This window comes from Poecilia latipinna, unplaced genomic scaffold, assembly GCF_001443285.1.
Source record: "Poecilia latipinna isolate Pla-1442-1.1 unplaced genomic scaffold, P_latipinna-1.0 Scaffold572, whole genome shotgun sequence".
NCBI lineage: Eukaryota > Metazoa > Chordata > Actinopteri > Cyprinodontiformes > Poeciliidae > Poecilia > Poecilia latipinna.
Genome location: NW_015113188.1, coordinates 443,437 through 459,806, shown reverse-complemented (window position 1 = coordinate 459,806; position 16,370 = coordinate 443,437). Strand labels below are relative to the sequence as shown.

Here is a 16,370-nt window from a genome sequence, read left to right as displayed (position 1 = left end):
CTGCAACATTTCAGCGAAGCTGCAATAAAATCCCTGCAGGTCTTGAAAGTCGGCTTGTGCTGCAGGATTAGCGTGTCTCTCTGGAGTTGGAAATGCAACAACTCTTGCACATGCAGAACAACCACCAAATGGATAGAGCACTAACTAACATGAGTTACAAGAAGCATTACTTTTCAGATTCTTTGGAATTTAAGCTTTAAGCTTTATGTTACGTTTATTGTGATGTGCCACACTACTAAAGTTGCAAAGGGCAATTTGCGTTCAAGACAATAGCAGTCCAATACCATTATGAACAGACTATAGTGTGTCTGTTTGTGGGAGACCTACCCAAGCAGTTTACTGAGGTATAGTGGAGTTATGATGCTGATTCTGTATAAATTAATCATTCATGCTTTGCTCAGACTAATAGTGTGGACTTCAGCCACCGTCATTCATCGTGACCCCATTTAAAAAATAAAGCAAACAGTTGTAGTGCAGTTTGAGTAAGATGGGTTGAATCTGGACACTGTTAAGGACAGCATGCTGTCATTGAAAGGTTTATGGGAGAGGGGAAAATGTAAAAAAAAAAAAATGGCAGAAGATGATATGATCTTGAATACTTTGAAATGGAAACCAAAAGATAAAAGATGGGGAAGAAAGAAAACGACTCCAGAATATCTCTGTTCTAGATCGTCTAGTTTATGTGTTAGCCAGCCCATCTCTCAGACTTTCAACCAGTAGAAAACATTAAAAAAAGATTTACTTCTGAGGTGATAAGGATAGCACATTAATTTTGGAATTTAATTAAATGATCTGGGGCAGAAATGCCTGTTCCTGGCAGATGTGCAGCAATTCTCACAGTGGTTACATGACCATAATTTCAAAGATTTTCAGAGTAATTAGATTTTTTTTGTAGTGGTTTTAAAGGAAACGAGAATGATCCTTTATTGACCCATAGTGAGAAAATGTAGCTCCAGATATCTGTCTTTAACAAATGTCCAAATGTCTGCTTGTTCCTTTAGATTAGAACAAGCTTGAACATTTCTTTTTTTGTTTTATTTTTGGAATTATGTGTTATCAGAATATGTGCATCTCGTGGAAATAAGTTCATGAATGTTTTTAGTTGTTTTCAGTGTATTCTTATGTCATTAAACAAGCGGCACGAGTAGAAATTCTATGTCTGAACATTTAGTATTTGAACACAGAAATGAAGGTGCAAATGTTATTAGCTTGTAACAACGAGGGAAACTTGCTGGGTTTCCGACTTGCAAGTGGAATGGACCATTACATCTGTCCCAGATTCAAACTCCCACAGCTGAGACAATCTGAACACAGCAAATGCAAATGGTGGCACTCAAAAGAACTCTTTGTTAGTTTCTTTCTATGTTATCTCACCCGAGTTATGAAAGTTTGTAAAGTTTGTTTTCGAGAGGGTAGCGTTTATCACAAAAGAGCAAAAACATCTCTGTAGGTGTAAACTACATTTAAAATAAGTTTAATGGCTATTAGCTTAAACTGTAAACATGTTTATAATGTCGATCTTTATAGACTATATCTACCATGTCATATCTGCAAAAGGCAAATTAGCTCTACCGAGTATTGCACGAAGGGGAAGGATTTAGGCGACAGGTCGATGGTACAGTATTTCCCCTCCTGTTTTAGAGCAGTCCAGCGCGTACAGTACAGGTTTTTCTTTGTGCTTAAAAAGACAAAAGCAGGTGCAACTGGCACTGAAACGATGAGCCAATGGGAGGACCCGCTTCAACAGTTGTGCACGAGGAGTCCACGCTCATTGGCCAACAGTTGTGGTGGGGGTGGAGTCGTATCGTTTGGTATAAATACTCCTACCACTGTTTCTTGCCTCGACTACAAACCGGCTAGGTGTGCTGGGTGTAGAAGGCTTACAAGCGGCGTGAAGCGCGGATTCCTACAGGTTGCCGCAACTTTTTTTTTTCTTTCTTTCTTTCTTTTTTTTTCTTTCTTTCTTTCTTTTTTTTTCTTTTTCTTTTTTCTTTTTTATTTTACCAGAGTCTACAGAGAGCGAAAATAAAACGGCGCCACTCCACTAGAGATTAGAGCGTGGTTTTTGGATGTCGGGGGGAACTGTTGAGCGCTTAGTGTAGTACTCTGTGTGCCTCGGTCTGTCTCTCCGGCTTGACCAATGCTCCTGCATCAGTACATGAACGGATCCCTGGAAGTCATGCCTCCCACACCGGTCCAGAAAGACACGACGTTCACCAAAATCTTCGTCGGCGGGCTGCCGTACCACACGACTGACGCCTCGCTCCGAAAATACTTCGAGGCTTTCGGGGACATCGACGAGGCAGTTGTGATAACTGACAGACAGACCGGTAAATCCAGGGGCTACGGCTTTGTAAGTATGAACAACACAAACACACGCTCATTTTTGCTTAGCTCTGTCAAACCTGTCTTTTTAACTTATCACACTAGTTTCTGTCAGTTTGTAAAAAAGTTGTTTTCTGGGTCATTAGCTAAAGAACACGTTTAAAGTCTGAAGTCACTCATGCAGGCTTAAACGCATAATTGCGCAGCATCTTTGTTTTTGTCTTGCCTTGTTGCCTGGTTGGCTGTTCTTTTCGATTAATTAGGATGAGGGATCACAAAAGTTGATGGGTAACTAAGAAGATTATATTTCAGCATATGTCTAATGTCCACTCCTCATTTATAACCCCCACCTCCCCTCAACCCTGAGCAGCCCCAGCTTATTGCTCTGGAAGTGTGTATTTAGTGTGTGTGTATGTCAGAGAGAGAAAGAGAGAGAGGCTGGACTCTTTGCTTGCTTTATATGGTTATTTCGGAGCAGTGGGGAGGTTGACCTTGCACACTCTTGCTTTCCATTGTCAGGAACCAGAAGACATGATTTACATCACAGTTCAGGCTGCTGAAAAAGGGACATTAAGATGCATGCTGGAGTTTTCAGAAAAATCTCTTCAGATGTAGTTTTTCCTACTATAGAACAACCTGTCATGGTCGGCTTAAATTATTTAATCGGATCAACAGCTGATCAACACAGAAATATTTGCAAGTGCTCTTCATTCTGACTCTGCATGCCAATAATGACCCCATCAGTTTCAATAAACTACTGCTGCCCAAATAATCTTAATCTTGGTGACCAAGTTTTTAGAACTGGAGATGGAAAATATGCAGGTTAATTATAATCATTTGTCATATACAACACAATTTCATGATCTTTATTTTTTTTCCCAATTTCCACCCTCATTTTGTACCACTACATTGCTGTTTTGTCCATGTTTACCTCTGATCTGTACCCTGTCCATGTGGTACCAGTTTGTTTGACTCTATAGTTGGGTATGTTGATGAATTACGAGCAGTCCTTTGAAAAATCAAATCTATTGTATGCTTCCATTGTAAATTTTCTGGAAACGCAGCAGACCTCCAGTAATCGTGGGGGGTCAAAATATTCAGTATCTGCAAATACGCAAAACCCACCCTACCAAAGCTTGTAGCTGAATTTTTTAAAATAGTTTGAACACCAAATGTACCTCAATATGCATTAATGCACACAGTGGAAACTAGGGCTGTGTAATAATATCGATTTTGCGATATCGATATTTTCTTTCCTAGAAAAAAATCGATATCCATCCACAAGTATCGTAACATCCAACTGTCACCTTGCTCACTCACTGCTTGCTTTGCTGGGAGAGTGATTAGGTCATCAGGCTTAGAGCGATTCCTTCAGATGTTAAGTGTCAAGGTTAAAAAGGTATCAAACTATTCAGAGCATGGTACCTGGTGCACTTTATTTACTTTACAAATGCATGTAAGCTCCAGTTTGTACTGTTTCAATTGAAAGAAACATGTTTTCTCACCACTTCTTTGATTCATTTTGTCCAGCTATCAACTTTAAGTCTGTGTCCATGTCCAACCAGAGCCAGGTATTGTGTAGTTGGTGCAGGTATTGTGTAGTTGGTGCTTTTAATCAGTTTTCAGTTAAATTAATTCAATCCAACCAACTCTATAACAGTCACAAAATGTCACCAAAATCACTCTGTCCCTCTAAAATCTTTCAGAAAATTGCAAAAGTGTATTGAATTGCATCGTTTGCTGAATATCGCAATATATATTGTATCGTGAGCAGAATATCGCGTATCATGAGATTAATGTATCACTACAGCCCTATTGGAAACCCTCTTAGCACTTAGCTTTGCTATTGGGGCTTCAGCCAATCAGCAGCAAGAAAAATAAATTGGGCGCTTGGATTGGCTGATTTGCAAAGTGTTACTTCGGCTATGTATTTCAGCTACCCAACCTGCACCTTTTGACTTTTTTAATAGAAAAATAAGCAACTTGGCAAATTATCTGCAACTAATTTGGAGATCATTTCCACAGGAAAGTCTGCGACTGGGTGAATCCACGAATACCGAATAGACGTGGCTCTGTGGTCCATGTAGTTTTGGTTACGCTCCCCTTTTTGGGCTAGTTGAGTCAATTGTGACAGGTATGGATCACAATCAAACCAAAACGGCAATAGGAGCAGAGTGAGTTCCTACTGCTTGATGTCGCTGAACTCGTTTAACCATGTTTACTTATGAGGAGACAGTTGAAAATGACGTTGGATCCTGATTCTCAAAGCAGGAATTAAAATCCTTAAGGTTGGACTCAACGGGATCTCTATGTCAATATCTAATAAAAGCTGCTGTCAAAATGGTTACTAATGCAACCTGATCAGGCAGATGTGTGAGTGTGATCTTTGTGATGCCGTCCAACCAAATGCTGACAAACGGGAACTATTTTTGTTTAGGGTTTTTCTTCTTATTTTTTTTTTTCAGTGAAATCCTGCTGAGGAAATCCATACTTCATTACCCAGCTTTCATGTCAACGTTTCATGTTCCAGTTTTAGAAACTGATTACGTTTTATTTGATCTAATCCCTCTGGACCAATGAAATCATCCTAGCATATTTAACTGCTCCTTATTATCCCAGTTCTTGGAGTTCTGTGGGAAAATGACTCTTGTTTATAATAACTTCGACAGCTTCTTCTTTTTAAAAACCAAACCCCACAATGTTCCAAGATTCTTTGCAGTACCGGGTTTTTATCTGCGTTAATAAGTGATTTATCCGGTCCCTGGGAGATAAAACCATAAAGAACAGAAGCAGCAGTTGGGGAGAAAAAAAAATGCAAATATTTACCAGAACTTTAGCAGAGACGCTTCAGCTCGGCTGTCTGATCGGGCCAAAGAAGGAGTGGAAAACGGAAAACCTCTAAGGGGGAATTGGAAGACAATTGTTCCTTGTTTACACGTAAGCTGATGAAAGTCGGAGGGGGAAGCCGTCCGGTGAGTCGAGCAGGTACCGACCGGGTTTCTGTCGGGGGGCCGGCGTTTCAGGTTAAACGGGCTTTTCGTCAAAGCCTCCAGGTTGCTTCCAGGGATTTTAACCTTACCGGTTTTCACTCCTGGGTCGCCTTTTGTTTTTTTTGTTTTTTTTCTTGTCTGACTTGAAACAAGAAGGAGCCTGAAGCTGAGTGCACTTTTTTTTTTGTCTTAAACACACTTCAGAGGTGGATTAGCGGACCACCACCTCCCAGCACCACCCTAACCCCACAGCAAGGCGCTTCACTGTAAACACAGCCTGTTTCCTTCCTGTGTGTTCACAACACACGCAGTGGGCTTTGCTCCCAATAAGCCTCACCGTAAAAGATGCAGAGTGTCCTCTGAAACTATTCAGCTCCATGTTCTCGGGTCGGGTCGGCTCACGTGCGGAGGAGGCCGAGAACTGGCAGGATGTGGCAATCAAAGCAGAAGGGCTCGTCTAATGCCAGGTGGAGCCGGGGGGGTGGACTAATACCAATCTCCTTATTTTGTTCCTAATTGGATAAGCTCCTTGTTGGCCAGATCCATATTTCAGCAGCTCTGCCCATGTCTGAGTGGCAACCATAGGCTGGCTACTGCTGCTGTGGGCATTTATTTATTTATTTTTGCCTCAGAGATAATTTTCATTTTTCTTTCTATGAACACGCCCAAACTAAGTGAGAAGATCAGGGTACACTGGGGTTTTTAATAAGTTGCCATTTCAAAACTACTAAAATCTGAACCACATCCTTCCTATGGCTTAAATTCAATCTGAGATGGCAGAAAAGGCACACTAGTTGTCAGCTGGCTGAAACAAAAAAAAAATGCTGTATTTTTGACAAACTGTGTCTTTTTTTGACAAATATCCAGCCATAAATAACCAGTTTTAGTGTAGAAACTAACGAAGTGCCACCCAACGCAATTTTCTAAACCGGTTGTCGAGCTAAAAGCAGCTGGTACCAGAGCAGTTAGCCTGATTTCTGAACCAGAAAATGTCAGCTTTTTTATTATTATTATTTTTTTTTTTTAACTGGTCTTTCTTAAAGTGGACCAGTTGAAATCCTGTTGCACATGTTTTGTTTTTATTTTTTTTATCTACGAGGCTAAACTGTGATTCATTAGTTGTTGCGTCTGTGGTTGCCAGGTGACGATGACTGACCGAGGAGCCGCAGAGAGGGCCTGCAAGGATCCCAACCCCATCATAGACGGTAGAAAGGCCAACGTCAACCTGGCGTACCTGGGCGCCAAGCCCCGCAGCCTGCAGACAGGTGAGACACAGAGGGGCTGCGCAGAGCTCAGGTTAGCTAGAAAGTAAAGGGGGGAGGGGGGAGGGACTCTGGACATCTTTGCAGACAGTGATGAGTGTTGAGTCTTAACAGTTCCACAATTTAACAATTTTCCAGTAAATATCTATGTTTTTAAATTCTTTATATAGGTTAAGTCAATGTATCATGACTATGGTAAGTAGAACAGATAGCTGTATATATAAAATACATGTTTTAATTCACAATAAAATGATTAAATGTGTAGTTATTCATAAAAATGTAAATTCATTTGGTTGAAATGATTATGCTGGTATTTAATGATGAAATATTTCCTGTGCTACAGAGCATGAATCTAAACAGTCACTGTGGTTTGTTAAATAGATCCTAGCATTTGATTGGCTAATCTGTGTGTTAATCTGCATGTTCAGCAGTGTTAGCTCTACACACTGAGACTGATCAAATAAATGACAATGTTCTGCAGCACAGGATAATGAAATAAGTCAATAAATACTGGAATACCTGCAATACATTTGATTTCGTCACAATAAGATCAAATTAATGATTTTAACATCTTATGTACTTTTTAATGAAATACTGAATTTTTAAAATCATTTTAGTGATTTATTGCAATGTGACATTTTGCAGGGTGTCCATGCATCCTTAAAAAGTCTTAAATTTATGTATCTAGAAGTAAGGCCTTAAAATGTCTTAAATGTATTTTCAGACATCTTTATTCCATGCGGCTATCGCTAATTAGCTAACATACTCTTGCTGGCCAGCTAGAGAACTGACTTTATTGCATCCATGCAATGGGTGCGTGCATTCTGCACAAAGCAAATTCTTTTGTACATTTCTGTCATGACGCAGGTCTTAAGTTTCACTTTTAAAAAGCCTTAAATATGTTGATGAAACCTGAAAACCCCTGTTTTATCCCATCAGTGCAGCAGGTAGGGGTGGGCGACATAATGGGGAACATAAAGTTTTATCACGCTATTTTGTGGAAGCATTGTGATGATGATCAAAGTAACAAGAACGATTTGTTGCTACGTTTTTGGGTAACTGCATGGCCGTGACAGCACAGCATCGATAGCCACACAAACGCTGCTCTTGGAAAAACACACCGTTTCTATAGGACACCGATCACATCCAGAAGTGTGATTTGCATCTGTAAAACGCACACAGTAACTGAATTTAATCATATTTGTTGATATGAAGAAAATGTCACATTGAACAAACATCGGAGAAAAACAAAACAGACAGAACCTATTGTGACTATTGTAAATCAAAAAATCTTGTACAAAATTTCTGCCGCTAAATGATAGACGTTACGATAAATGCTCATCGTCCCTAGCAGCAGGTATGGTGGAGAGGACAGGGCTGCTGGACGCCTGATTGCTAAAAGACTGGCTGTTTTACAGGCTAAGAGACAAACTGTTGCTGTTTTTAATCTGCCGGGTCACATGATCACAGCCTGCAGCTCCATCGAGGAACTTGCATGCCTCGGATTTATGCGACAAATGCCATGCAGCTCTGAAACAGCGTATATGTTTTCTTTGCTTGCTTTCTGGAACATTTGAAATATTTCTTCCATGGTAGGCTGGAAACAGGCCGTGCCTCTGTGTCTCTGTGCCCTCTGTGCATTGTTCTCTGCTCCTCCTCTGTAAATGCAGATGTGTGTCTGACAACCATCCTCCTCTCCTCTCTCTCTTCTCCAGGCATATCCATCGGAGTGCAGCCCATCCACCCGGCACTCATCCAGAGGCAGTATGGGTAAGTGAGCAGGGAGTGGGCGCATGTTATGCTCTCTGCTATTATGCCACCGGGCTGCTATTTCTTTGACAAAACGCAGCCTCTGGAAAGCACACGCCAGTTCCACTATCTACACGCAACTCCAGCCGCCCCTCCATTAGCATGCATCGAGTCCCGTTTGGGGCGAGGAGGCTGCAGAGATGATTCGCGTCTCCGTGGTAATGGAGGTGCGTTCCAGAGGTGAATGTGTGACTCACTCGTTGACCTCCGTCAGGGGCCTCCTGACTCGCGGTCCAGCCCGAGCGGGCTCCGTCACCGACGGGGGAGTTCTATCAGCGTTAGGGAGAATGGGTCGGGGTGGACGGAGGGGAGAAACTCCACAGAGTCTGGAAGCCACGGTCGGCCGAGCAGCTAACGACCATTTCACTGTTATGACTCTTCTGATTCCCCCTGCAGCTCTCAGATATCACGCTTCAAGCTGCAGCCCAAGGCCTGTTTGGATTTTACATGCACAGCCTCCTTTTCTGTTAGTAGAACAGGAGTTCAGGAAGTTAGTCTGAGTGAGTTGTTTGGCATTTGTTGCTGTGGTTGCGTGAAATTCCAAGTCTCTTACTCCGCAAGCAAAAGAAGTTAAACAGTAAGAGCTTAGTTACTTATCAGTATCAAGCTTAAATGACTATAAACGTCTTCTAAGATTCAGATTTTCTTTTTTGTTGTTGTTGTTTTTATTTTTCTGGTTGTAGAGTAAATGAATTTAAAATTTAGCAATTTAGTTTCAAATTAATATAATGCCAAACATCATCTTAAAAAAATTTCATCTCATCAAAATGCAGGGTTTGACAGGAAATGTGAAAATATCACTTGGTAGTTATGCGTTATTGGAAGATCAATACCTAAACACCAACTATAAAGTCTTTAAAGAGGTGTCTCCGCCTTTTTAAAAAAATAAAAAATAGAACTAAAATAAATAAACACAATTTATGTAGATTTATAACAGAGGGCTCTATTTAAGGTGTTTATTTCTGTTCATCTTGATGATCATAGCTTGCAGCGAATGAAATTTAGAATATTACCGAAAAACAATTTGTTCTAACTCTGAGGAGTTGGTTTCCAAATGAAGTGTAAAATTTACTCTGAAAAACCGACTTTGGACCACTGAGTCACAGTCTGGTTCTTTTCTGTAGTTCAGAAGTGACTTAATCTCTACAGAACCGCTGAAAGGTTCTGATTATCCCTTTTGCTCCTTCCCCTCTGCTTCCCACCAACATGGCTGGATAAGCACCTTCAACAACCAGCTTCTTTACCGAAAACATTTTTGCGGGTTTCCCTTCCTGTGGATGGTGTGGGATAGTAACTCTTCCCCTTAATAAGTTATTAATTTTATTTATTGTAGAGTGTAATAACCAGAATTTTTGAGAAACTTGAATTTTGGTTGTCGCTGCAGCCTACAATTAGCAAAGTTAGCTAAAATAAACACTTTAATATGTCACACCGTGTGAAACCAGCCTGTAATATTTATACTCCCCCTTTTCTGAATACAGAGAAACGAAACGTTTTGATTTCTATTGAGATGGTTGTAGAAATGTCTGATGAAGAGCTTTAAAAGGATGAGATGTTCATAGAATTCCACAAATAAGTAAAATTAGAAGAAGAAGAAGAAAAAAAAAAACTTGGCCACATTTTCGTATCTGCTTAAATTAGCTGGAGTCCCACTAGGAACATGTCCCATCATGTTCCAAAACCCCAGGAGGGGGGACAAAGGAAAGTCCCGTCCATGTCAACGTCCCGCCGGTCCAGAGAGGGTTGGACAAACCCTGAATGTTTCCTGTGTTTTGCTCGGCTGCTGTCTGAGGCGTGTGCCCAACAGGTGCTGCTCCCCTCCACCCTCGGTAACTCCACCCTCCGTAATCTCCTGTGACCACCGCCCCTGAGACGTTCCGAGGCTCGCCCAACACCTGTCCTCCTGAGGTTCCTCTGCATGGCTCGAGTGTCGGATACGGACGTTGCTAAGATGCAGATTGCACGCGGGGGGGCTTTTCTTCCCCTTCCCCCCAACCCCACGATGCCTGTGGACATATGGCGGGAGGAAGACGGGGTGTTGAGCAGGATTTGGAGCTGTGCGCTGATGCTGCATGTACAGACTACTGTGGATAAGGTGTGGACTGTAGGGGCGGGGTGGGCCGACGGGGGTCACCAGAGCTGCGGCCTGCGTATTTACAGGGAGGGGACGAGTCGGCGTCGGCCTTTGCAGACGACTCATCTCTCGTCACGGATCGACTCCTTCCCTCCATCCTGTTGGATTCTTGCCACTGTTTTTTCTTCTTCTTCTTTGTTTTTCTTCTTCCATTAGAGTCCTCCCTCCATTTCTGAAAACCGACACCTCTGTGAGACTTGGAGGGGGATTGAGAAGTAGAATCAAAAAAGGGGGGGGGGGGCAGAGTTAGATCCTCTGACTTGATGTTTAAAGAGGCACTTCCATGGTAACTCGCCTCTACAGGTGTCAGATAAAACACCTTTGTCCCTCCCATTCAAAGACCCGTTGCAGTTGTTTGGGGGTTGAGACGTTTTAAGAGGTGGGCTTTACCTCATCCACACCAACCCAGTTCAGTCTTGCCTGGTTTCACACTTCACGTCGCATCGAGTCATGCACTGGAGTTCATCCGTGAGATATTTAGCTGCTTGGTGCGACGTCTCCCAGGCGTTTTTTTTTTTTTTTTTTTACCCCCAGCAGCTCATTATGTCATTGACGAACGCTCCAGCCTTTAGACTGGTCCGCTCTTTGCCAGCCAGCGTTTTCTGGCGAGCCCGTCTCTCCGGTGTCCCGGCCTGCCACTCAGCGCCCCGCTATGACCGGCCGTCAGCAGAAATCCAGCTGACCAACGATATTCCGGCTGTCATCTACAGCCTCTCTTCCATCGTTTTTATTTATTTATTTTCCTTGTTTACGCAGCGTGCTTGGCATCTCTGCTGCCCTCTGGACTCGCTGTGATCCCAATCCCTGCTTTTTCTTCTCGTCTTTTATTCCTGCACCAGAGCAGCGGTCCACCATCATCCTGTCTTGCGCGAGGTTGAGGTCGTTTAGAGTTGGCGCGAGGGATTTCATGCCTCGCACCCAATGATGTGCAGTCGTCTCCCAGGGCTGAAGTGAGGATGAAGCTCCCCAGTTGTGGGATTTTCACTTCCTCTGAAGCCCCTATTGTCCATAGCCTCTATGTTCCCTTCACTTCTCATTTACTTTTGTTTAGTACACAATTAAAATGTTCATGCACTGTTTAACACATCCTTGTTTTTTGTTTTATTTTTTTTTGCTTTTGTAGATTTTTACATGAGGATTCAAGGTCTAACTCTCCTTTCAGTTACACGAGGATTCACGTTGACCCCAATCCTGTTTTTTTTTTTTTGCAAATTAATCACTTTAATTTCATTTTTATGCCACGGTTGCCCTCTGCTGCCAGCTGACCAAGTGCACCAGTTCAGGATCAGATGATGCCCTCAGTTCGGGAAAATATCTGCCCACACTCTCCTGCCTCCCCTCAGCCAGCCTCTCTACAAGGTGCCAGTGACGGCTTGAGAGTGCAGTGCAGTGTGCTGTGATGGACTGGAGTGTCTTATCTTTTTTTTTTTTCCCTCTCCTGTTTGTGTGATATGAACTGAAGAGCTTATGCTGATTTGCGGTGTGTCTCTTTCCCTATTATGGCATGGTTTGGGGGTTTGCAGTGGTAACTGGTGTGTGAGCAGAGGTAACGGAGCGTGTTTGTGTGCGTAGGAAGTATGTAAAGTGAGTACATCCTTATCCAGCGTCTTGGAAGTTTCATACTCGTTGGCATTTTTCACATCTTGTTGCATTACGGCCACAGGCTCCAGTGGGTTTTATGTGATGGACCAAACTGATATTCTGAAGTGGTGGGAAAATGATACCAGGCCTGGGCAATGTGGCTTAAAAATAAAATCTGATTTCTTTCAAATCAAATCCAATTTTATTTCTTGGCTTCTTTTCCTGAAAAGAAATGATGAATGACAAAAAAAAAAGTTAGTAGATTATTATTTATTTTTTCATTTTCAATCATCCCCAATCTGTGAGTTGACCTGAATTTTAAATCCAAATAAATAGCTGTAAAACATGTTTGACAAAGAAAATGGTAGGCATTGGATGTGATGACATCACTCTGAACTGTATTTCCTATAATTTCTATTTTTATCACCCAGCCCTAGTTGACACATTTTTCTTTTTCTTTGTCCTCATCTGAGCAGAACACCACATTGTGCCTGCTTACTGCGTCCCAGGCAGACTGCAAATGGACATTTTGGTTTATAATCATAAAAAAAAAAAAAATGGATATGTGGATTCAACAATTGGATTTAAAACATCTGAAACTCCTCCAGAGTGACTGTGTGCCTCCTGGCTGTTTCTCTGACTATCACTATTACCACTACTTTGTGTTGGTCTACCACCTAAAATTCCAATAACACACTGAAGTTGCTGGTTGTAATGCGACGACATGGAAAAAGACCAAGCAGAATAACTTCACAAGGCGCTGTACATGCATGCTTTGATTTCATAGGCGACTTTCATAAGCAGTATTTATCCAACGGGAACTGTTTGCAACGGCAAAACGGTGAAACTGAGTTGACTTTGATGGTTCCTTGTATGTAACCGAAGTGTGACATTTTGCCTTTCTAGCCCTGTGTTGTTTTTGCTCAAAGTCTTTAATGTCGAGGGTTGAAGCTGTCTCTAGAGCCAGATCCGTTAACTCCTTGATATGCAGCGTTGGTCAAACCTTCCTGTTTTGTTGGGGGAGTAGGAATGGGGAACACTGTTTATATTTTAATCTCACCTGAAAAACATTTCTGTCTTCTATGGATAAACGCTGTTCATCCACACCAACCAGTCCCACCCAGCAGCCCTGATCAGCTGCATCTGAGCCGACCCATGAGGCTCGGTAGAACCCGCCTCCCCCCCCCCCATTGGCCCTGATCAGTTCCCCAGCCACCATCATCACCTGTGTGGGTGTGGGTGTGTGGCAGGCAGAGTTACAAACTGATTGAGAACTAAAAGACTCTAACTTCTGCCCTCCCTTAAAGCACTTCTGCTTTTTTGTTCCTCCAGTCTCTCTCTCTCTGTGTGTGTGTGTGTGTGTGTGTGTGTGTGTGTGTGTGTGTGTGTGTGTTCAGAGGGTGAAGAGCAGCAGCTGTTAAAACACTGCTGATGCCTGAGCTTGAAAAGCTGCCAGTAACGGCTGCCTCTGTCATTCACCCCCCTCCCTACTTGTTCCTTCTCGTCTAGTGCAGGAGGTCTGACCCAACAGGTTTGGTGGTGGTTGTTTTTTTTTTTTTTTTAACTCACTGATTTACACAGAGAATTGAGTCACCTTCGATACTAACCTCTTTGTTTAATTGTTTCTAGGGCTATTTGATTTGATTTGATTTTTTTTTTTAAATCGGTTAATCGTTTGGTTTTTGAAGGTTTAAGTTTTGGAAAATGATATATATATATATATATTTTTTCCCCACCAATCTGCTCTTTGTTTCCGTCGTTCAGAGTGATGTCAGCATGCGCAGGATCACGATCTTGTTTGGTAATCGTGTTTTGATTCTTCTGTTTATTTGGACATTGAATTCAGGTCCACCCTACAACGAAATATTAGAGCCAGGCTAAGAATTTTATTTTATTTTTTTAATTACCACAATAAAGTCCTAAATATGAAAATGAGAACTGTTGGACACCTGATGAAGTTATATTTTGGTATAACTTCATCTTTTAACGCGTCAGAATCAAATTATTATGAGTAACAATTCTTTGAGATAATCCAACAAATGACTATTTCCAAGAGACGCACAAACCGAGCTGATTGGATAAGTACGCTTTTTCTTTTCTCATTTAAACAATTTTTCGCACAATTTTACGTAGTTTTTTTGTGAAATTCTTTTTTTTTTTTTTCCCTAATATGACTGTTATTCCCGTAGCCTGGCCCTAATTGTCAGTTGGAAAATATTTCCTGTTGTTTCTTTTTTTTAATAACAGAGCAAAAATAATCAATTGACTTCATATCTGTTATTTAAAAAAATGTTATTTTTAATCCATATCGCCCAGCCCTACCTGCTCCTCACATGACTATCTTAAGTTAGTGATGGTAACAGAGCTGAGTGTGAGGCTGGGTGTTCAGAGGGTTTGTATTCCTGACGCATCTCCTCCTCTGAGAGCGACGTAAACGGTAGAAACCAGTCTGGGTTGGGGGTTTCTCCACCCCTCTAACCCCCCTCTCTGCCTGTGTCTGTGCAGGTTGACCCAGCCGTACATCTACCCCCAAGCGTTTGTGCAGCCCAGCCTGCTGCTGCCCACCCAGGTGTCGGCTGCCTCGGTCGGCACCAGCCCCTACCTGGACTACAGCTCGGCCTACGCCCAGTACGCCCACGCCGCCTTCGACCAGCAGTACCCCTACGCCGCCTCCCCGGCCGGCTTCCTGGGCTATGGCTACACCACCAGCCCCACAGCGTCCGCCGGCCCGTCCGCCGCCGCCACCACGGCAACAGCCACCGTGCACCCCACCTTGCCCTCCGCCACCGCCCAGGCCCCGACCTTCCTGCACTACGCCCCGCAGCAGCACATCCAGCCAGAGAGGATGCAGTGAAGTCGGAGGAGTCGACGGGGGGAAGACGGGGGGGGCAGGAAGTGGAAGAGGACAAAAGAGCAGACCCCTGTAGGGTACCACCGCTGTCGTCAGCAGCAGGTTTCAGGAAAAACGATGTTGGGATTATTGCACTATACGACTAAGACGGGCTGCTTGCTCATTGGTACAAGGGGAGAGAGGACTGCTGGGAGTTCAGGAGGGGAAGCCGAACCAGCATACAGTATGTGGTCGCTTCCCAGGGCTTCCAGAACATGACACTTCATTTTTTATCATCATTATTATTATTATAATTAATATTATTTTATTGTTCTCTATTATTGTTGTATTATTAATGTCTTTGTCACTATTTGTTTGCCATTATTACCCATGTTGGCGTCGTTTCGTAGCTCAATCAGCAGAGGTCACGCATGTCCTTGCTAGATATTGATATTTAGTTTAGTTTTTTTTTTTTTTTTTTTGGTTTGTTTTTTCTCGGAGCCCAGAGTGTCTTGGCTGGACACGGCGGACATTCTGAAGATGCTGAGGGACGTTCATGTTAGTTCTTTTTATTTAATTTTTTTTTCTTTCCGACGGTGGCGATAGAGAAACGCAGCAGAGCTCTGCCTCACCAACAGACTTCCACAGCGCAGGAAAACCAGGAGAGATTTCAACTCAGAGAAGCGACTGCACAGCTTTTTTTATTTTTATTTTTACACCCCAATATTTGATTTCAAGAGGCCTTAATAAATAAATACAAAACAAAGAGAATCTCCAGATTATTTTTGCCTGTGCCTCTCCACTCTAAGCCAAGTTTAAGGATGTAGAGCCCCTTTTGTAACCGAGCTGACTTCAACTCGATGTAGATAATCATAAACCGTATCGAGGAGCTGTGTGTATCGATGAGGTCGCTGACACTGAGCACAAACACCAGTGTTTTTTTATTTCTGTTTCTGTACTGAGATGGTCGGACTGTTGCTCCATGTACAGCACATTCAGATGTCATCACGTGCATTTTTCAATATTTATACGTAGGTATTTATAAGAGGTACTAAGTTAAAAAACAACTTTTTTTTTTTTTCCTTTTTGCTTAAATTTGTTGTGATTGTAGTTGTGACACTGACGTCGTTTGCTGCAGATCCACAAAGTGTCGTCGTTCTTTTCATCATACTACCAGTGGATCTTTGACTGGGTTCATTGGAAATTCTTTTTATTTTTAATTTTCCAGTAAGATTGTTCTTTACAATCCTTTCAAACAAGCCATAAAGAATAAAAATTTCTACTCAAGATGCCCTCTGGTGTGTTCTTTTTCGTTTTTTCCATGATAAAGGAAACAAAAGCCACATAGACTATGTAAATAAGTAAAAATAGTGCAGCTCAACAATATTGATAGAAAAATGCACACCTTTTTTAGAGCAACAGAAGCATAAGGACTTTGC

At 42.3% G+C, this 16,370-nt stretch overlaps 1 protein-coding gene across 1 annotated transcript; it reads left to right on the top strand.

Annotated features, from left to right (window-relative positions):
* The first annotated feature begins 1,767 nt into the window (after positions 1-1,767).
* Positions 1,768-15,697, top strand: LOC106953265 (RNA-binding protein 38-like). Its single transcript, XM_015041881.1, has 4 exons — positions 1,768-2,353; positions 6,457-6,580; positions 8,293-8,347; positions 14,607-15,697. Exons 1-4 carry the CDS (start codon positions 2,141-2,143, stop codon positions 14,953-14,955), a joined length of 741 nt encoding a protein of 246 aa, XP_014897367.1. The 5' UTR covers positions 1,768-2,140; the 3' UTR covers positions 14,956-15,697.
* Positions 15,698-16,370: the final 673 nt, after the last annotated feature.